Consider the following 22,056-nt stretch of genomic DNA (forward strand, 5'->3'; position numbering starts at 1 on the left):
TCTTTGCGCTGATCAAGTGGACGATTGGGCCAGTAGGTGATTCATGATCGACTTTGTGCTTGCTGTAGTGCAAAGTTGAACGAGACTACGCCTACAGAACATGAAAGTAGATCTTCAGGAGAACTTCCAGCCCATTAGAGTAACCTATTGGTGTATCTGCGCCAACAGGATTCAAGACAATGACATCCAGCATATGAGTCAGTCGACCGTGAGAAAAAAAGGGAAAAAAAGAAAGAAAAAGAAGAAATGCAATTAGGATAGATAAGTGCCTTTTTTAGCTCGATAGACGGCAGATCTAGAGATTATTACACAACACGTCAGTCGTATATGTTCTACTATACGTTCATTCCCAACAAAAAAAACTAACCAATTTCACATTTTCCGGTGTACAAGATCATCTTTCAACGACTGTATCATTTCTGCACACCCGCTTAGACGGCGCCAAGCTTGCGGTGGCAGCCACATTTCAATAAGAACTAAATGAACACAAATAAAAACAATCTTTAACTTCCTTTTTTTTACTCTCATTCCTAGCGTTCTCAAACTTATCCAGTTCTAATTTGAGGTAACGCAAGGAGCAAACGAGCATCACCCAAGTGGTACACGAAAGGAAATTCGGTTTATTATGCAACCACAATATCCTGTTCGTACCCAAACATAATGGTTCCCGCTAGCTGAAAAAAGAAACTCGGAAAGCAGCATGCTGCTCCAATATCCCACTGGTACGGCAGCGCAAGAATCTAAAACAAACAAACAAACAAATAAAAACACGATTCTCTTCATGCATCGTGGGCGCATCTATAACGGCCAGACATTTGGCATGGCACGTCTAGAAAAACTGCCAATTCATTGCCAGTCGTCGCCGTCGAGATAACGCCGACAAACAGCGCTCTCTTTTCTGCGCACCGAGGTGAAGCGAGTCTCGGGGCGTGTGTACTGTTTCTTTTGATTCTATTTTATTTAGTGCCGCGTCACTGCATACGTCATGGCGGGACTTTTGAATTCTTTAAGGTCGATACGCCACGTGGTGTCGTTCACGCGAACTAGGCCGCTGGTGTCCAGAAAAGCTGCATACGACATGTATAAGATTGTGTCTAACCGACAGAAGCTATTTTTCACATGTTCCTTCTCAACCGTAATACGAGGGCACCAAGGTGGGGGGCGGCGAACCTCTACGCAGAATTGGGGAATGGCAGATACACGTTGAAATAGAGACGTTAATGGACTCTCGCGAGGCGATGAAGTGCGGAGCACCACATCTATGCTTGTTTCGTCATCAAAAAGTGCATGACTTCGAAGAAGCGTCTGACAGGCCGAACAGACGGGGACTCCTAATGAACGGAGTGTAGTGGTCCCTAGGGGGCGTCGTTGGAAGGTTACAAGACGAGCAATGGCTGGTGGTGGAAGCGATAGCTATATGACACGGCCGGTGAAGTTCACTGAAACATTTAAGATGCGTCTAAATATCGACAGCGCCTCGTGCACTATGCCCGTAGTTGTCACGTCCATTCTAAATTTGGTAATGAACCATGCATTTTCCTCTTGCTGTGAGTCACAGAAGTAGACATCTGCTGCTGTCAACAACGATCGCTCTGTTTTTTGTTTTTTTTTTTTTTTGCATCCTTCTCAACTCCACTACTGCCGGTCACCAGATAGTCGTCAGCCGTGACGGAATCAACGGCATTATCTGCGAGCACTCGGCCTCTGAAGGAATCACCGTTCTCAGATTCTGCGAAGAGTTCCTCCAGCACATGTGAGTGTGCAAGTACTTAACATATGCACTGCAAGTGCTTCAAAAAAAAAAAACAGTTGGGCCCGTATTCATAAAAATATTTTTACGCTAAACAGGGGCCGACCAGCTGAAATGTTGAGGTATGTTAGCAAATGCGGCGGCTCAATTGAAAACAGCTCTTACGATTGAAAACATTTATCAATTCGACCTCACATGTCGATTAACAAAATAGCTGTACTTTGCACAATAGCATCATCAAAACAACAGCGATTATACTTAATTATATTTAGAAAAAGATTATATTTCGAACAAGCTCGAAACTAAATGCCGCTCGAGTCGATCAGTGCAGGAAACAACAATAAAAAAAATTCTTGACCACGTCAATTTCTTGTCCTCGCAACGCCCGATTGTTCTTATACGTTCGTGGTCCGTTCTTTCTCGGCAGGCAGCAGTACCATCAGCAGCAGGCACCTCCTCCTGGGTCACCTTCGATTCGAACGAGCTCCCTGTGTTCCTCGTACCCTGTGTCACGACTCAGCTGGGACCTCGGTGACGACATGCTCAAGGCTCTCCAGGACGCCACCAAGGCCATCAACACGTACGTTTCACTTTCAGCCTATTGAACATACAAAAAATGGAGGTACCCTCTGATCCTCCGCTTTAAGAATTCCTGAAACTTCTTTAATAGAAGCTGCAGTTAGTATTTATGAAGACTCCAATCCCCCCCCCCCTCCTTTCGTAACTCTGGGTGAGCTGGTTGGCGCGGGCGCAGACCAATGCCTGTTGTCGCAGCACTTCACATTTCAGAGCTCTAATCACGTCATCTGGAGGCTTGGCGTCAAGCTCAGTGGGTTGACAATTCTGGGAATCAAAGGATACGTTGTAAGACAAGCGACACTGCTTTTCATACCTGCATTGCAATGAAAGAATGGTCTACATATAACGCGGCGAAACAGCTCTGTGCTTCCAGATGTATCACTATGAAGCGTTCGGTAGGCTCAGTGCGGCACCTTGAAGGTTCGCGTGCCATGCGCAGCCATCAGGCGCATTACCCGGCGTTTTCAGTTTTGATGCGATTTCCTGAACTAGCTTGATTCTCACGTGCAATGAAACCGACTCGTTGTGGGTTCCAGCTGGGGTCCCAAGAAAGGTATCACGCTGAGGGAGGAACGATTTTGAAGCAATAGAGACACCGGAAAGAACCAACAGGAACGTTCCAAAGTAATTTCAATCAAGCATTGGCTCAGTTCGTCTCCGAGAGCGGATGTCATTTTGCTCTAGAAAGAATGCATGTGTAATAGCATAGCAACGCACCAGCAGCTGTACGGGTATAGTATAAATCCAGTCCAATTCCCACGTCATGGCCGTATTGCTGCAAATGGAGGGAAATGAACGCCAATGCTACTAATACAGAAGCACTACTCGTTTAATAGTTTTCAGTTAGTCAACATGTCTTGGACCCGGACTCCAACACTAAGATATATAAGCATCACGATTGCGGAACAGTGCCCGGGGATCGGAGAACGAAGCGAAATGAGAAAAAGCGCTCCGCACGACGAACTCGACGCCTTGAGCGTAATTCCTTTCTAAATATAACGAATAATGTGAGCGGAAAATTCTGCTTTCTGACAAAGAATTTTTGTTTGCGGTGCCGGCACGTGCCATCCTATAAACAAAGGTGGAAAGTGTGTGTATGCAGGGATGAAGGGTTTGCAATGTGTTTTACAGCCTGGCGGAAGACGTGGACCTGTACATTCTGCACTTCCCGAACTACGGCAAAAACTTCATCAAAGAGCAACGCATCAGTCCCGATGTGTACATACAGCTGGCTCTACAACTTACCTATTACAAGTAAGTTTCACGTTTTAGTTTCTTAAGTCCACTAGACTTGCGGAAAAAATGAAAGAGGGTCCAAAAAAATAATAGCTGTGTCCTGCCTACATAAGCATGACGAAAGGAACAAACTGCCTGTCATAAAAATTCGCATGCGCTAACTTTATTTTTATAGCAACTACAGTAAGTGTGAAACAAAAACTAAGAGTCGACAAAGAGGCGACATATCGTTACCGAAGCCGGTCGGCCGGTGACAAACATTACTTATGGATAAAAAGCTTTGTGTACCCGAGTACAGCTCTACTATTAACCACAACAACAAAAATAAAAAGAAACTTCTTACGCTAGAATTGTCCGTAAGAGCATTTTCCAGCCAATCCTGGCGTCGGACATAGGGAAGTCAGCCAGCCAGGAGAACTATATGAACGAGGAGCTTTGTGAATTCGGCCCCAGCAACGCTTGTGACGCTGGCATGCTTCCGCATAAATGTAAAGAACGTAAAAAAATGCATACCGAGGGCAAAGATTATTCGCTGTGCACATACATATAATGAACTTTATTGGAATCCTGAGGGACAAGATTAAAATAGGCCAAGACGCCTCCCTAGTCAAGTCGGTGGCTCCACCAATGTTGGCACCGGGAGATAATGACTCTCGGCGACGACACGAGCCCTCTGGGCGGCCTGGAGTTGATGCGTGAGATCCGGACTTCGCAGTCGCTCATCCGCGTCGTGGTTAGTGGAGCCCACGTTCAATCGGCACAGCCAGAGCGTATGGTCGAAGGAGCAGGTTTCGTGCCCGCATTTAGAACACCACTGTGGAAAATCGGGATTGGACCAATTGAAGGCTCCAGGAGTAAGATAAGCGAGTGTCTGCAAAAGTCTGGGAGCAATTGATTGGGCTCTGTTTAATTTCGAGTTGGGTGGAGGGAATTTCCTCCAACTCTGTGAATAGTGAGACGTAACTTCATTAAATGTGGTTAAAGGGTCCTTAATGAGGCAGTCCTGTGATTGAACCGGTCCGTTAGTCCCAACGTGGTACGCGAGTTCTCGCGCTAGGGAATGAGCCCGCTCGTTGGGATTGCATCCTGCAATACCTTATAGACGTGAGCAGGGAACCACGAGATGTGTTGACCGCTCAGCACATCATCAATATCTTATTCAGAGGCGGGACATAAAGCGAAGCAAAGTCTTTAGCATTTCGGCTTGGCCGCTCATTGTTCCGAACTTGCAAACGCGCTCCAATTGTTGTGGGTGAGAAAAATTACGAAAAGCGAGGTGGTTTTGCTCATTTGGGCTTGTTGCTCGAGCCCGCTCTGCTTTTTGACAATAAAATGCCATCATGCTTGAAAAAAATCAGCGTCTTTGCGCATCTTCTGTGTTCGCCCGTCTGTTGTGCCCCTGCCAGAGACGCAGCGATAACTTTCGGGAATTGCGGGTTCGTTAATGCAAGCGCCCGCCTCCTTTGTGACACGCAGGGTGCACCGCAAACTGGTGTCCACCTACGAGAGCGCGTCCTTGCGCAAGTTCTACCTGGGCCGCGTGGACAACATCCGTGCAGCCACAGCGCAGGCGCTCGCCTGGGTTCAAGCCATGTGCGACGCCGTGCCAGCCACGGTAAGCCGCGACACGCGTGGAGCTTTGCAGGTGCTTCATAGAGCGGCTCACTGTATTTAAAACGTGCGTATGTTTGTTTTAATAGGGGCATTGGGACCTTCGTCGCTATACTCTGCACGAATGAAGAGGCGTCCAAAGCGAGTGATGCGTGCCTAATATTACAGCTGCGTTGTTGTTTGTTTATTTAATTAATACAACTCACACGCCAGTAATCGTAAGCAAGCCGCCATTACCACGTCAATGCTACTTTCGGGGTAGTGGATAATATAATTTCAAGCGTTTGTCACTTATACTTAGTTTCTTCCACTCGAGAGACGGGAGGAAGGCGGTTTTTTTGTTTAACTACCTTAGTTCTAAACGTAGAACTAAGCACGTACTGTAGCTAGTACAGGCAGAAGACGCCGCGTATAATGGTCCGATAAGGAGGTGGGTGCATGCGACTTCTCCTGAACAAAAAAAAAAAACATACGTTAAAAAAATTAATGTTCTATCAGCTCAGTAAAACGGTGTCAATACACAAGGCATTGTCTCAAATCTAGCGATTCCTTATGCCTCGCGCCAAAAGAGCACCACTGCGAAGCGTAATCAAGTGCTCACATTGTCATAAAGTTTCACCGAAAACTTAAACGGGTCCACAAACCCAACAAAGTCAAACTTCTAGGATGAAATGTGTCGCACGTTACTTCAGTGGAGTGATTGGAATGCAAGCCAGTGACGTAGGCTGAAATTTGTTTCGAGGGAGGTGGGTACGGGCCCCGTGTGCCACCCCCTGGCTACGCCACTGGTGCAAGTACGTTACAGTGCTGCTATTTTTAAACGTTCCCGATTGATGGAACTTTCACAAAGACAGTTAGGTGATGCGACTGATCAACATTCTCAGCCGACAGGAGATGCAAGTGGTCGGTGTCCCGAATTACCAAGCACGCGGGCTCCAAGTTATGCATTCTCTAAACGAGCATCCTAGGTGCATATTGGTAACCTCGTTCACGCCATCCCCTTTTTGGAAGGTGCCTGCTGTACGAGCCATAAAGTGCCGTTGAAACGCAAGTGTCGTTATCGAAATTGCAACTTCACTCGGTAGTAAAACAAAAGAGGAAATAATTGTTTAAGTGGTTATGTCACGCATTTTACTTTTGCGTTTACCAAGGCACACAAACAAAAGGGCGTCAACGAGACCCGTTTCTGATCATTTTTACCCTCATGTCAAAGAGACAGAGAATGATATATTTAAATGATGACTCTAGGCATTTTCAGTAAAGTAGGCATATCGCGAAGGGAGGTATTTTTTGAGGATTGGAACCAGCCAAAAGAGGGAGCTCAGTGGAGAGAAGTTGCACACGCATTGACTAGACTAACAACAGTGGTTTTTAGTCCAGTCGTTGTGTATACAGCTTCTCTCCTCTGCACTGCCTATTTAGGCTGCCTCTAATCCTCAAGAATATGTGCCAACTGACCCGGATCACAACTCTTCGGCAAGGGGAGTGAGTTCATCTTACTATGGAAGCTTCGCACGCAGAACCTTTATCGTGACTTAAGTATACATTTCACGTTAGCCCATGGTCGGGAACCAGTCTTGACAACGATGTCACTTGTTTAAGCCTTTCCTTACGGCGGTATATATTCGATTATGTCACATTGAGCCTTTCGCACACGAGGTGAAGAATATTTCGAGTTGCTCTTCATGAGCGTGCATAGCATTTCACTTGCGGAGGTGTTTGCGAGCGGTTGGGATCATCGCGTCGCCGTCGCCACGGCCACAAGGCAATCATGTCGTCATCTCTCACGACTTATCCTTCTCTTTACTTTCTTACAAGTGCTGACCGCAAGTGGTGCACCTCGTACGCACGGCAGCTCACCTGACGGCTCGCTAAAGCAGCAGCCGGTCCACTGGCGTCACATGTGACAAGAACAAAAGAAGGGGAATGAATCGAGGGGCTTGTTTCTTTGTTAGACGCCAACAGATAAGCCAACAGGTTCTGATGTCAAGGAAAGCTCAAAAAACTGTTTTTTGTAGTTTTTATTGAATTGTACTGATTACGATACAGAGTGAAAGTTGAATAAGATGGACGAAGAAACAACTCGCCGCCGGTTAGAACCGAACCCGCAACCTTCGCATTACGCGTGCGATGTTCTACGAACTGACCTGCGGCGGCGGCCATTCCACCGTCCACTTTCTTGATTATTTCTGTATCTGTAACCTTGGGACTGTTAGCCAGTGTCATTAAAATAGAAAGAAAGAACAAGCCAACGCATCTAAAGTGCTAAAACAATAACACAAACAACATATTATAGGAACAGAAAATGACTCAGGCGAGTCGCTTCGTTAAACGAACCCTTGAAAAAGGTAGAAATAATGTCGGATGTCTTCTTCCAGCACAAATGAAGAAAGATGTCCGTGTACAAACAGGCAAGCAAGACAGTAGACATTTCAGAAAATTAAGAATGGCGCCGTGTGTCTGACCGTATCGAGATGAAGAAGCGCAAACACTTTAAGCTAACCACGAAGTTCATAACCTGCCCTTGAAATATTTCAAATTGCTCTTTTTCTTATATTTTTCTTTTCTTTTTTTCACGCAGGAAGAAGACAAGATCCAACTCTTCTTAGAAGCAGTGGCTAAAGGAACTGAAATACTGACATACGTGAGTCAACTTTCTTTGTATTAGTTAAACCTTCGCAACCCAATAAATTTAAATAAAAGGATCACTTTCATATTATTCTAATAGTGTGCTAAGTTGGCCTAATTGGAAATTCGAATTCATATTATTACTCATCGCATAAATTCCAATTAATGAGGCGAAAACGAACAACCATACAGAAATATTCTAAGAGGATGATAGTATATATGTCTTGTTTGACCGAACGCAAGTAGAATTTTTAGAGGTGGTTTCCCCGACCGTATTTTGTATCGTATTTTTACTACGAAACGGACATTGGCATTTTGTGGTAGTGTTCTGTGATTGAACAGACCCAAAATATGGTTTTAAATCTGGCAGCGACTGGTGTACTTTTTTCTTATCAGTGGCTCAGTATATCGTGGACACGACATTTATAACCCACCTAGCGTTCCTAGATCCAGGCTGCGTAGCTATAGATCACCGTCCAACCTCTTCATTCAAGGGTGTAAACGCAGACATGCGGCGCGTTGACAACTTCAGCCGTCGCGCCATATTCATTCAATTCCCGAAATACTCTGCTCAGGATTGTACCGAGCACAAGATTGTTAACAATGTAACTTGCACTTCATTCTTTCAAGCATACTTGTGACGACTAATCTTTTACATTCAAACAATCACTGGCTCCCATGTGGCTAAATAAATAAAATAAACCTTTACAACTTTTCTTCGTAGTGTGTCAAAAGAGTACCATTAGTGGCAATAGTAAGCTACAGGATCTCAGTGATACATTAGTGAAACGGTTTTACTGCGATGAGCGCCTATGTAGTTAGAAGATAAAGCACGTCATTTACGATTAAACTGTATAGAAGTTCTACTTTTTGTAAATTGATAATATCCACCCCCATAAAGCATGGCCTAAATTTCAACGCTGTAGACATATTTGCCTCACATATAATATGGCACAAAAGCGAGAAACCTACACAATCAACCTCATCTTGTTGAGATATTTCGAAGCAGCGATCGTTTGAATTGCAAACGAGTATTTACAGAAAACATCTTTACATCCACGTGTATCCTTCAGGAAAAAGACAAAACGCTCTTGTGTCCTCGATTACTATTTTTTTAGAATAAGGGGTACTTTCACTCAGAAGCTGCTAGCCGGCTCCGTACAAACGTCTCCATTATTTGTGTGTTTTATGCGTCATAGGCTTCATCGCCTATATATGAGATCAGAAAAAAAAAATTTACTCAGCGTTTCTTGGCGTCAACGTACAGGGAAATTTACCCGCATAACTGGCGCCAAAAGACGCTGCGCTGGTCCGAATGAGCCAGTAAACATGGATAGTAAGCAGTGTCCGCAACTGTTCGCTGTGCGACATAACCTCGTTCTTGAAGAAAGCGTGTCCAGGTTTTGACCTCAAACCGGAAATGGCTTTTCTGAGACAACGAGGTTTTGTTTACATGTCCACGTATATTCACTGGTCAGCCAATCTGACTGATGCAACAACAGGAGATGCGAGAAATGCTGAGTGTAGACTCTTTCACAACGTTGTATTCGCACAAGATGGTCGGCCTCCCGCTCGTGGCACCATCGGACTGCAAACTGAGAAGCATACGAAGAGATGGCGGCTAGGACAGTGGCATGGACTCGCACGTCCCTGCTTTATTTTCCTCTCATAGGTCGACCTCCTCCGTTATAATCGAGTCAAACGAGATTTGTTTGAACTTGAATGATTTCGTGTATATCCTACATACAGGCAAATTACACATTTTCGCGAGCTTCTTACTGTGCTCGAACGAATGATATGGAACGATGATTACAACGACATTTCCAGCTGCATGTGGTAACACTTTAGTCCTTCTGTGTCATGGACGGTACGGGTATGTCCACGCGTTTTGGGTAGAAACAGCCAAGGATAAGCTAATAATAATAATTGTTGGGGTTTAACGTCCCAAAACCACGATATGATTATGAGGGACGCCGTAATGGAGTGCTCCGGAAATTTTGACCATCTGGTGTTCTTTAACGTGAACCTAAATCTACGTACACGGGCCTCTAGCATTTCGCCTCCATCGAAATGCGGCCGCTGCGGCCGGGATTCGATCCCGCGACCTTCGGGTCAACATTCGAGCACCATAACCACTAGACTACCACGGCGGGTCAAGGATGCAGCTCAGCTCGTGGACGGCACTCTATTCATTTCCTAGCCATGCTATATGGACGAGCTGGTTTCGTTTCATTGTTTTGTCGTGCTTGTGATGTATAGCCATGCGCGATCCATGAAAAAGTGCGAGAGCGAATTTTTCAGCTGGAAAACTCAAAACTTGTTGGCAAGTGGGGTCTTTAAAAAATAAAATTTAAAGATTTTTGGCGACAATTTGGAATACTATCGTTTCACTGAAACGTACAACATACCCTGTCTACCATAGATTTGCCTACGACAGGCCCCTGTTCGTGATATGGACCTCTGCTACTACGCGCAAGAATGTACCGTCACACACGTTGTCAAAGAAATGACAGTTTGAGTTATCGTGCAGCTAAAACAAAATAAATGCATTTTCCCTACGTGCACCTTGTGTCAGCGCTTGTGCTGTCTTCTCACTTATCCGTTGCCTTTCGTGCTTTTTTTTTCAGTATAGGAGACACGAATCCTATGCCTAAGGCCCCGCAGTGCGTAAACTGCAATACAATGCACAAACTTCGCGAGTGCGATGGCGCACCCTAAGCAAAGTTTCTATGAAATTACGACAGCACTTTCTCGCGGTGAAGTATACTTAGGTTCGGTGCTGATAAATCTGGGTTGCTCTGAAGTGATTTAGATAGAGGGTATACATCGGCTACTTTATTTTTTAACGTTATGCAGCAATACAGTGAAAGAATAAATAAACTATGATGTCAAAATATATAACTGAGCACAAACTATGTGAACATGCAATGATATTGTTACGGAAAAATTGAGGGACGCTTAAGCTTCGCCTTTAAGAGTTGAACGCGATAGCGATATCCTGCCCCTAGCGCGCACTTCGAACACTACGAGTGTTTAACAGAATGCGCGCACTAAGGTGTGTGCCTTATGTAGTGGGTAGCACGCTTTAAACCAGGAGCAATTATGCGCGAGAAACTTTTTCGAAGTTCCGATGCACCCACTACGTGGTCTTAAGGGAATACGCGCAGTAATGTGTGTGCCTTTTGTAATGGGTGGCTGTCTTTAAACCACCAAGTCGTTATGATACTGACATAGTGTGACGCCCGATGGCAATGTACGCTTGTACCACGCAATATAACTGCGATATTACATCTCGTACTGTGACACCCGTATACAGGACGCGTATTATTGGCAAGCATGAAAGTTACTTTCAGTGCAGCTCCAAGCAGAGGCGTGGCTGTGTGGTAGAACACCTGCTTGCCACGCAGACGGCCTGGGTTCGATTCTCACTCGGACGCAACATTTCTATTATTTATTTTATTTGCAGCTCCTTCGATTTTTCGGTCACGGACAAGATGATGATTTTTCGCTCACAACCAACGGCGCCGACACCGGCGCCGACGGCGGAATTTCTGCGATACGAGCTCTTTAACACTATCACGTTAAAAGACACCAACTCAGAGGGATACGCATCCCTGTATTGTTTACAGCTTAGGCGAGCAGCGCAACCGACGCGAACAGCACGCGCCAGTCTGTCTGTTTCGTCCTTCTCTATGTCACCTTGGCCGCGATGCCGCTGGTACGTAGCATTACCCCCGGCGGCCGAAGCACCGTCCCGCATCTTTAAAGGTCGTTTTCGGAAGCGGTGTTGTAGGGCTTGAGCCGTGAAACGTGAACAATATCGCTGGACCGAACAGATGGCGATGGACAGATGGGGCCAATCTCATAGGTAACATGTTTTACTTGACGCAGTACACGGTAAGGTCCCGTGTAACGAGACAAAAGTTTTTCGGATAGGCCCACCCGACGATGAGGGGACCAGAGTAGCACAAGGTCACCGGGAACGAAATGTGCGTCTCGATGAGAAGCATCGTACCGGCGTCGTTGTTTGGTTTGCGACGCCGTCAGCCGAGCGCGGGCGAGCTGTCGGGCTTCGTCGGCTCGCGCGATTGCGTCTCGGACATACTCGCTGGTGGACGAGGTGGAGGTAGGAATTATTGTGTTCAGCGGTAAAGTCGGCTTTCTTCAGTACAGGAGATAAAAAGGGGAAAAGCCTGCCGTGTCGTGACGCGATGAATTGCACGCAAAAGTTGCGTAGGGTAGGGCAACATCCCAGTCTCGGTGGTCCGGCGACACATACATAGCGAGCATGTCCGTAAGCGTGCGATTAAAGCGTTCCGTTAGCCCATTGGATTGAGGGTGGTATGCAGTGGTCAGTTTGTGCTGCGTAGAACAGGAACGTAAGATGTCGGCGATAACTTGAGACAGGAATTGAGGGCCACGGTCTGTGATCAGTTGTGTTGGGGCACCGTGAACCAAGATAACCGTAGCAGAAAGTCAGCAATGTCGGTTGCACAACTTGTCGGTAGAGCTCGCGTGATCGCATAGCGTGTAGCGTAATCTGTAGCCACTGCGATCCATTTGTTTCCTATGGTTGAGACGGGAAAAGGTCCAAGCAGGTCTAATCCAACGCGGTAAAAGGTTTCCGTGGGTATGTCCAGTGGTTGAAGATGGCCAGCGGGTAGCAGCGACGGTGTTTTGCGGCGTTGACATAACTCGCACGTGGCGACATAGCGGCGTTGAGCGAGCAAGGCCTGGCCAAAAGAAACGGCTGCGTACGGGCTCGTATGTGCGAGAGACGCCGAGGTGTCCAGCTGTCGGCGCATCGTGAAGTTCAGCGAGGACACTGCGTCGTAAATGCTTAGGCACGACAATTTGAAGGTCAGGTCCATCAGGTCGGAAATTTCGATGGTAGAGGACGCCCTCTTGAAGCACAAAGTGGCGAACAGAGGCGTCGTTTGGGGAAGATTCCGTGCGGGTGATGAGGTCAAGGAGCACGGGATCCCGTTTCTGTTCTTCCCCAATGTGAACCAAGTTGGACACTGAGAATACGGAGCAGATCGTGTTGGCGTCAGTATCATCAGGATCGTCGACAGGGTACCGGGAGAGACAGTCGGCATCCTGGTGCATGCGGCCAGATTTGTACACGACCGAGTAGGAGAACTCTTGGAGGCGCAAAGCCCAGCGACCAAGCCGCCCTGAGGGGTCTTTAAGAGAGTTCAGCCAGCAGAGCGCGTGGTGGTCGGTAACGACCGAAAACGGGCGCCCGTATAGGTATGGCCTGAACTTGGCGACCGCCCAAACGAGAGCCAAACGCTCACGCTCTGTGATTGAATAATTGCGCTCGGGGGGGGGGGGGGGGGGAATAAGAGGCGGCTGGCGTATGCAATAACGCAGTCGTGGCCACGTTGGCGTTGAGCAAGCACGGCGCCGATGCCATGACCACTTGCATCCGTACGGATCTCAGTAGGGGCAGCAGGGTGAAAGTGGGCCAAAATTGGAGGAGTAGTGAGGAGCGCGATGAGATTGAGAACGCAGAAGCCTCTTCTGAGCCCCATGTAAACGTGACGTCTTGCTTGAGGAGCTGCGTAAGAGGTCTCGCTATATCCGCAAAATTTTCTCGAAGCGTCTAAAATACGAACATAGTCCGAGAAAGCTGCGGACCTTCGAGGCCCGAGAAGACGCCAGGCTCTTTCACGGCGGGAAGCGTGACGAAAGTGGGTGCGGCCGGTTGGCAGGTAGGGCAGGAGGCAATGCGGGCGGCGGGGATGTAGCCGAGTCTTGGGAGGCCATGGGGAAATCCTCGAGACAACGTCCGCTGCGGAGTTCCGTGGCGAGGTAGGGGATCGCACCACTCCACCAAATATGTTACGGAAAAAGACACCAACTCAGAGGGATACGTATCCCTGTATTGTTTACAGCTTAGGCGAGCAGCACAACCGACGCGAACAGCACGCGCCAGTCTGTCTGTTTCGTCCTTCTCTTCGTCACCTTGGCCGCGATGCCGCTGGTACGTAGCAATATCCTTAGAGATGCGCAGCCAATGTATGCCGCCCGACCAATTACCACCTCCAGATTGCTGCATAGTTGCAACTAAACTAAATCTGCCATCAGTTTGGAGCCTGTCCTGTGGCTCAGATTTCCGTGCACGTCACCTTACGTCACGCGCAACCAGAGGAAGTTCGAAACGGGGATACAGGACTCGACGAGTTGGCCATTCACGGTCATCGCGTTGCGTCGCTACGTGATGAGGTTCAAGATGGCGGCTGCGCACGTTACCTTGCGTGACGGGTATCAGAGGAATTTCTAAGCAGTAATAGATCGCTCGACGTTAGGTTCATCACGTTGCGTCGCTACATGATGGCGGTCAAAGTGGCGACAGCACACGAAACTTTGTGCAGACGGTGAACGGCGAGGGACCGGACAACCACCTATTGGGACTTCGGGAAATGGCCAGGCTGCATGAAATGCCGGCGCCAATCTTCAACGACAAGTCGTACTCCGACTTCCTCCACTTCAGACTATCCACGAGTCAGGTATATTACTCCCTTTGCCGCTGGTTTGTAATCGTTGTACGCAAGATGATAACTCGGAAGCCACCGCCAGCTCCTTATTAACTCTTTCTGGTATGCTTGAGAGCCGACTTTATACAAGCGAACTGATTAGCGCTCTTCGAAGGTGAGGCACTTTCTTTGTAAGAAGGTTCAAGGATAAGTTGGCTAACAGCAGTTCACTGTAGCGCATAAAAATCGCATGCAGTAAAGCCGCACTTGAACTTCGGCGAAACTCGGGAAACTGCTTGTTCGAGTCAAAGTTCTCTCAAGGGAGACATAGGTACACGAGTTTCCCATCGGCACGTTGCAGTTTAGGGCCAATTTAGATAACTGATCCGGAACATGTAGTAGTGTCTTAGCGTATATATGTGAAAAGTACCCGAGGGGAGCAACTGGAATCTAAAAGAAAAAAAAATGCTAGATAAAGAGTGGAGAGAGGTGGACATGCACACAGCCAGCCCAGTGTGCTACAAGGCTTCAAGTAAGAACGGTTTTGCCAACCAGTGCGTGAAACGTTTCCAAAATATAGACGAAGCCGAAGCGTCAAGTTTGAAAGTTCTCGTAACAGTGCCGATTTCACCGATCATTGATAGGTATAGCTCGAGATGCGACGACACTGGTTCACTTTGAAATTTTTCGCGCTTCTGGAGAGGTGCCTTAAGCAAGACGCGTGATACGATGCTGTCTCATGCGTATGCACAGACGGCTCAGCAGAAGGATATTGCTCAGTAGGCTAATAAGCTGCTGTGACAAATGATCTGCTGTAGATAATCTGCTGTGACAAATTTTCATGCCATGAGAGACGTATACTAAACCAGCGAAGTTTATTATTCGCACCCGTGTAACCTACAATCATTTCGAGCTTTTAAATTCGCATTTAATTACGATTCACTATAAGAACAATTCTTAATGGCAAAGGGTATTACCGCTAGTTTAAACCGCGATCCAGTAGTTCCGCACCTGATTTCTATACAGCGACGTTAACTTTCGCAACCTAAGCAGCGAGCTGGAAAGTGTACCTTTGACAAAAAGCTTGCGAAGTTTTGATTATGCATGTATTACGCATTGATAAAAAAAAGCTCCTTTTGGTCTAGCACACAGAATATAGAAAGGACAAACTCGCGGATCAGGGTTTCTTACTATTTGTAAAGCAGCTCAAACTGGGCCTCGGTGGCACCGGAAGTGATCCGGCACGATGGCACCAGTCGCTTCATCCGGAAACTTCGAAGTGACTTTCACGGAATGTATTTAGCCGGATAGGTCGTATTAGTGACAACCTCCAAAGTGCTCTCTAACCGTCGAGTACTTCCGACACCGCTTCCCTCTCAGTCTGGGCTTTTATTGTGTGCATGCAAGTCCGTGAACCGATTCCTGAGACAAATGGAGCGCGTTGCTTCACTGACCTTTGTCCTCACCGTATGCTTCCTGTTGTTCCATTCTCCCGCTGCCGTTTGTACTGTAGCTGGCCACGGACAAGGGCATCCTGGTGGGCTACGGCGCCGTGGTCCCTGACGGTTACGGCTGCGCCTACAACATCGGTGCCGACCAGGTCTCGTACGTCGTCTCCTCCTTCTTCAGCTCGCCGGAGACTTCGTCCGACTTCTTCGCCCTCAGTCTCGAGGGCAGCCTCTTGCAGATGCGAGAGCTGTGCCTCAAGCGGGCCACGCAGCTTAACATGGCGCCGCCTCCGGCACGCAGTTAGTGCGCGTCGCCCCGTGCACAACGAATTTATCTGCCGCTCCGCGACCGATTTCATCAAGTTGCGTCAATTCGCTCCCCGCACGCAAAATCAGGGACTCTTTTTTTTATATTTTGTTTGAGATTACGAAAAAGCCACATTGGGGTGCTCGTAACAAAAATATGCGTCATCCTCTTGCTATCGCCAGATGTGACTGTTTTTAAATATGTTTTTTTTTCGTAACCTGTCATATAAGGAGTGGTATTATCCTACAGTGCTGTTATGAATCACGACCAGAATGTGTGGAAAACAAGTGGCACCTGTGTATGACATCGAATCTTTTTGCTGAAGGTGCGTTAGAGATGGCCCGCTCACGTTGAAACCTCAATCATGTCATCTGCCCATGTAGACGACCGTAGAGACGTGTTGGGACACGCGATCTTGTTCTCGATCATTTCGGTCGTGTACAGTACGCTAGAGCTGCTTGCTCACAAAGTTGAACATTCATCCTGAAGCATTGCGAGCTGCCACGCTGCCTGTGACTAATTCACTCGTCATGCGAGTGGATAGCCTGTAAAAATTGTCGCGCCACTCGACAAATCAAACGTTTAATCACGTACCTATAAGGGCATTAACCTGCGGTGCAGTTGGCGCAGTGACGTCAAGTTCCTCTTTCATGAAACTAAAATTGAGCATGCCCATTTTATGTGTGTGTGACTATCTAAGTGTGTTTGCATGCGAAGGCAACTCGCCGCGAAACAGGGTTCTAGAGGAGCCTCGAATACAGTCGGCCCCGCTCTTCACACCACAAAGCGGGATTCCTTTTCCGCGAAAGCAACGAGCTTAAAGTTTTGTACTTGACGAAACAATGTGACGATAACGAAATCGACGCTGAGCGTCCCCTGACGTAGAACCATGCCGCCTGTTGTTAGGTTACGGACTATGAGCGAAAAACAAAAACTGGACGAGTAAGCACGGATTTGTGACCGAACTAAGAGAGTGGTAAATGGTTGCGGCTGACACAACACAGCAGCGTCGCTCGCCTTTCTTCGACGTCATTACAGTGCTCGTGCAGTTCGACCATAATTCCAGGCCGGGTATGAACCTACACCTGGCTAGATTCGCCTGTTCTAATTATTGCAGCGCGTTATATTTCTGGCAGTGAGAGGAAAAGAATGACAAGTTTGTGTACTACCTGTATAGAACACCCAGTACGAGGCCAGTACGAGGATATTGATAGGTCTTGTTAAAAATGAAACACTTTGGTGTATTTATGTCGATTCAGCAGCCCGAGCAGAGATCACACTGCTACGTCGTTCAGCTGCAAAGGAAATAAAAGAGATTGCTTGGACAGGCCGCCGGCAAGGCTGGTTAGGCCACATGCTTCATTGTCTAAGGAAGCAGCCTCCTGGACAATCACTCTCCCGTCAGAATTGAGGCCGCCACCGTGCATAGACCCGCCTTCACTACTGAGATGCACGAAGGCTACTTTTAACAAAACGACTACTCTCCGCTCCTGCGGAGCAAAAAGTACGGAGTTTGTGCAACTGCAATAAGAACGAAACATGACCGAGGGCAGTAGGCGGCTCTCAGAACGAAAACAGCGGCAGGTAACTTAAGTGTCTCGGATGCGAGCTCTGATGCACTACTGCCTGTGAAAGTATCGTAGGCTTCGTGCCAATCTAACGGGATATTGCACACGTCTGGTACGTGCGTGCGGCGTTTGAACAAAAGCAAACAAGAAAAAAAGTCAGAAAAGCACGCAATAAATGATCATCACTAACATAGGCGGCATTTCCTGTGCTCAGATGAAATAGTAAACTATAAATGTATAGACACGTTGCGACACTGCAGGCAAGCCTTACACATGAAGCTTGAGACAAGCCCTTCTTATAGAGCGATGTACGAGGGGCGTCGTCATGTATTGTTGAACTACTCGTTACTTTGTTCCTTCTTAAGTGACAGTGTGCGTGCCGCTTGTTATTTGTTTCCTCGCATATTACACGGGGAGGTTGTGAGCTGGTGTTGTTAAGAGTCCGCCGTGTTTTTCTCGCGCCTATAGTGGTGGTTTGCTCCTCATTTCGGCGAGGTGACGTCACCGGTTGATATTTATGAATACGCGTAGTTACTCAGTCCTACTTAGTCAGTGGACGACAGGCTTGATGGTTTCTGCATCTTTTCCGTCGTTATATACCTTTCGCTCGTTATATTTCGCGAGTCTTGCATGCGGTTTATGTAGGAGTGCATCCGCAAGTGTTCGTTCGGCTTGAATCTGCTTCTTCGGCAACCGTTCCTTCGTCCACTCAGAAGTGCTGGCCATGTTTGAAAACAATCGACCCCCAAATACGCTAGCACAGTTTCCCGTTTAAGCATATTTGTAAAATACCAACCTATACGGAAAAAGACACATAATTAGCATTCGCATTCGTTGTTACCCTCACAATCTGACACCATTCCTGAACTACATCAAGTATCGTCGTTCTCGGTAACCTCAAGGCAACATATGTTAGGGAGGTCGTTTACTTTTTTTTTTTTTGCTTTTGCTTCATAATAAAGATGGCTCGTAATCGCACCTCATTGTTTTGCTCGCGATTGGTAGGTGACTCCAATATCAAGTCACACGTGAATGGTGAGGCAGAAAGCTTAACGGATTGGACGTTTTTGGACACCTTTGTTCCGTTTCAGTCGTCGTGTGAAGCTGTCGCACGAGATCTGTGCAGCGACACCCGCTGACTGTTAAATCAAAACAATTATTAAATGATCAAACAATCGCAATGTCGGGCCATTATATCCAGTTAGCTTTATTCGTTGTTAAAGGTTACGTGCGCCCTTCTTGTGTCCGTGTAGTCAATTAAATTACGACGAAGCATGAGAAAAAAAAAGATTTTAACGCGTTGAAGAAATAAAAAAAAGACGCACCAAACGTGAACGGAGAAGGCTGAAGCCAGTCGAACGCAATAAATGGATGACCTAGTTTTTTTTTTTTTTTTTAAGTGGCACAAAGAATGATTTCCGCTATCGCGCGAAATCGGTCTTAGTGACGTCATACCAGCATGTGTATGAATAGGCAATGCACTTTCGGTTCTCGTGCGCTAAAAGGTGCGCAAAAAGCTATCAGCTGGGAATCGAGCCGCGAACTCGGTACCCCGTGGCTACATAATTGTCTGGTGCCTATAATCAGGCATCCGCGTGTGCCCAGAACGCAGCTGTTCTTTGGGCCTCCCCTGCACACATATCACTGCTTCTCCTTGACACTCGGCAGGCCTACCGCGCCACTTAGCACTTAATAAGAATAATTACACATTTATCTGAGAACAGTTGTCGTCATCAAAGGAAAACAAGATCACCACATAACACGCAAATTGTATAAAAAATTAGCACGGCGTAGTGCTGGTACAGTCATTAGCTGTCACAAAAGCGTGATACATTTGGTTTGTTTTTTGTTTTTTGTTGTTGTTGTTGTTGTTTTTTCATTTAACGCACGTTTATGGCAGCTCATTTTGCAATCTGCGGGGTGATCATCCCAGATGTCATTGGCAGTCATTTAACCTTCACGAATGGTTCAATTTGAGCAGCAATGTTTTTAACGAATACCTTCAAAATGATGCAGAACGTCGAGGTGTGACTTGGTACCAGAGATGAGAATTACAATAAAAAAAAAGGCTTTGGCCCGTAGGCCTGCTAGCTTCAAGCGAGGAGTCGCTAGCTTCGTTTATATATTTATCAGTATATAGTGGTCGGCTCATTGTGTGTTCAACCGTGAGCAGCAAGAAATTCATATCAGCTTGAAATGCGACAGTCTGCCCTCGTGCGGCTTGACTGTATACGCTTCGCTTCCAACTCACCTCCTTAACAGAGTAGGCAGAGAAAAGGTAGCGGGAACAGCGAGGGGCCGTTGGAAGAAGGAAGGAGGCCTGCAGGGAAAGGCGGTAAAGGAGCGAGAAGTGCGAATGGTGATGTCTTTAGGATTTTCTTTTTGAACTGAGTGGAACAGCTAGGGTTGGTTGTTACCTTCCTTGAGCTATTGCGTTCGCACGGAACAAATCTCTCGTAACTGCGTACTCTGCAATACATGAAAAAAAGGGGGGGGGAAAAAAAAGAAGAGCCCCGGCCCTGCGCCGCTGTTGACGTACGTCTGATCACGTGGTCTCGTTCGTATTCCAAAGGGGGAATTTCGATCCTTCGATGTGCTGAATCGTGTCAGCATTTTTTGTTGTTGTTGTTTATAGCTTGATGCCGTGAAGAAGCTTTAATGGAAGAACACATGAAACAGGAAGAGAAGACATAAATCGTGGAAAAAAAAAAAAAGAGTATGTTTACCAATGTGATCGTTACACTTTGCAAAGCGACGCGTTAAATGGCTGCTCCACGGAAATAAAGGAAGTGTTCATTAATTGCCGATAATTAAGGCCAAATGAATAAACTGGTTATAACCATTTTCAGTTCGGAGGCCTCCAACACGCAATGATATATAGAACATTAACTGATAATTGTCAGACATAATTTGCTGCTCAAGGGCAAGTCGACCATTTCTTTCTTTATAACTATTTAAAAGGCAGGCAATGTCATCACGGAAAGAGGCGGATATTAAATATGCATTGTTAGTGCACCGCTTAGACAGAAACGTGATCTGCAGCCACTGTATGCACAGACAGAACGTCAGAATACACTGGTACAGAAACAACCTCATGTGCGCTAGCATATATATGCCTCGTTCGATCTGCGAAACGTCACTGTATCTCGTGAAGTCATTATGACAAAAGAGTATCATGAGTGTGTTGTTCTAAGTGTAAGAACTTGAGAGTTCCGTATACTCGAAGCATCGTGCGATTATTGAAGTAGGACACGAGGCAAAAGAAGAAGCGACGAGAGCTCGCATTTAATTATGTGTTACAGGAGGACAAGCGTATGTGACAGTAAGCCTCGGCGTTAAGTCCAAACAAAATAGAGGTGCGAATTTGAGAGCGCTGACAGACAGCACGAACCTATCGTGCGTACAATACGGCACAACCAGAAATATGTCAAAGGAATTTGGTGCTTGTTCAGAAAGCTTTTAACGGTCGATGTTCTTTTCATGGAGAAGCCAAAAAATGAAATCGAAACGTTTGTCTTGTCGGAATCAACCGCTTTAATGACGGCTCGTGTTAAGGATAGCTGATGTATACTTATGACGTGGCTTGCAGGAGCCATTTATAGGGCGGGATTAATGTGAGAGTCAAGTCCACAACGTGTTGTATACTGAATTTCCGTCGAGACGTAAGGTGCTAAATGTGAGGTTGTTTCGTGTCCTTGAAGCTACGTAGCCAAGTGCTTGGGGTCAGAAATAGGCCTTTAGGCGTAAACTAAACCTCACTAACGAGAACACCCGTGCTGCGCTATCCGAGCCCGTTTGTACAACCTCGTGTAAGCCTGTAACTTTCTCTTTTTTTTTTTTTTTTTTTTTTTTGAACTGGCTAGCTTGTACGTGTGAAGAGAATTTAGCTCTCGTAGGCTATACTGTTGTGAACGTATTCGTGCTATCATGTTTCCGTAGAAGCTTTTGATTTGCCATATATATCAAGCACAAAACAATAATATTAATAATTCCACAAAATGTTGTAGCCATTTAGCTTTCAAGTGTATGCGAACGTATCAGATTTTTTTTCCTGCGTACTAAACAGTAAATGCAAAGCCGACAGAAAAAAAAGCAGTGGTTCTGTTCTAATGTAATGTGTGATAGAATGCACTGATATCAGCTCAGTTGTATTTGTCTGCAGCTCAAGAAACGTAACAGCAACATTCTTTTTTTTCTTATGCTTTTTTTTAGCCAATGCTTTCTTCTCTGTATTCTCCGTCTATTCTGTAAGCTAGATGAGTGCGCGACCATTGAAACGAGCTTTTACCGACGACGCTGCCCGAGAATTCACCCATATCGAAGAAGACCGCGAACGCGTGCGCCGTAAGCTGCACCCTCAAGACACGCGGCACTTCCTATAGCTTAAAAATGTGCCATGACAATCACACGACTACTTAGATTCTTGCCGCGTCGACCGTCTGCGACT

General features: G+C 46.6%; 1 protein-coding gene across 1 annotated transcript; it reads left to right on the forward strand.

Annotated features, from left to right (window-relative positions):
• Window positions 1-1,529: 1,529 nt before the first annotated feature.
• Window positions 1,530-20,070, forward strand: LOC119376285 (choline O-acetyltransferase). The gene is made up of 8 exons (XM_037646186.2): window positions 1,530-1,547; window positions 1,653-1,753; window positions 2,178-2,330; window positions 3,461-3,583; window positions 5,042-5,180; window positions 7,758-7,820; window positions 14,185-14,319; window positions 15,800-20,070. The coding sequence occupies exons 1-8, from the start codon at window positions 1,530-1,532 to the stop codon at window positions 16,037-16,039; spliced, it is 972 nt and encodes a 323-aa protein (XP_037502114.1). The 3' UTR covers window positions 16,040-20,070.
• The last annotated feature ends 1,986 nt before the right edge of the window (window positions 20,071-22,056 follow it).

The sequence above is a fragment of the Rhipicephalus sanguineus genome, unplaced genomic scaffold (genome assembly GCF_013339695.2).
Source record: "Rhipicephalus sanguineus isolate Rsan-2018 unplaced genomic scaffold, BIME_Rsan_1.4 Seq1145, whole genome shotgun sequence".
Taxonomy (NCBI): domain Eukaryota; kingdom Metazoa; phylum Arthropoda; class Arachnida; order Ixodida; family Ixodidae; genus Rhipicephalus; species Rhipicephalus sanguineus.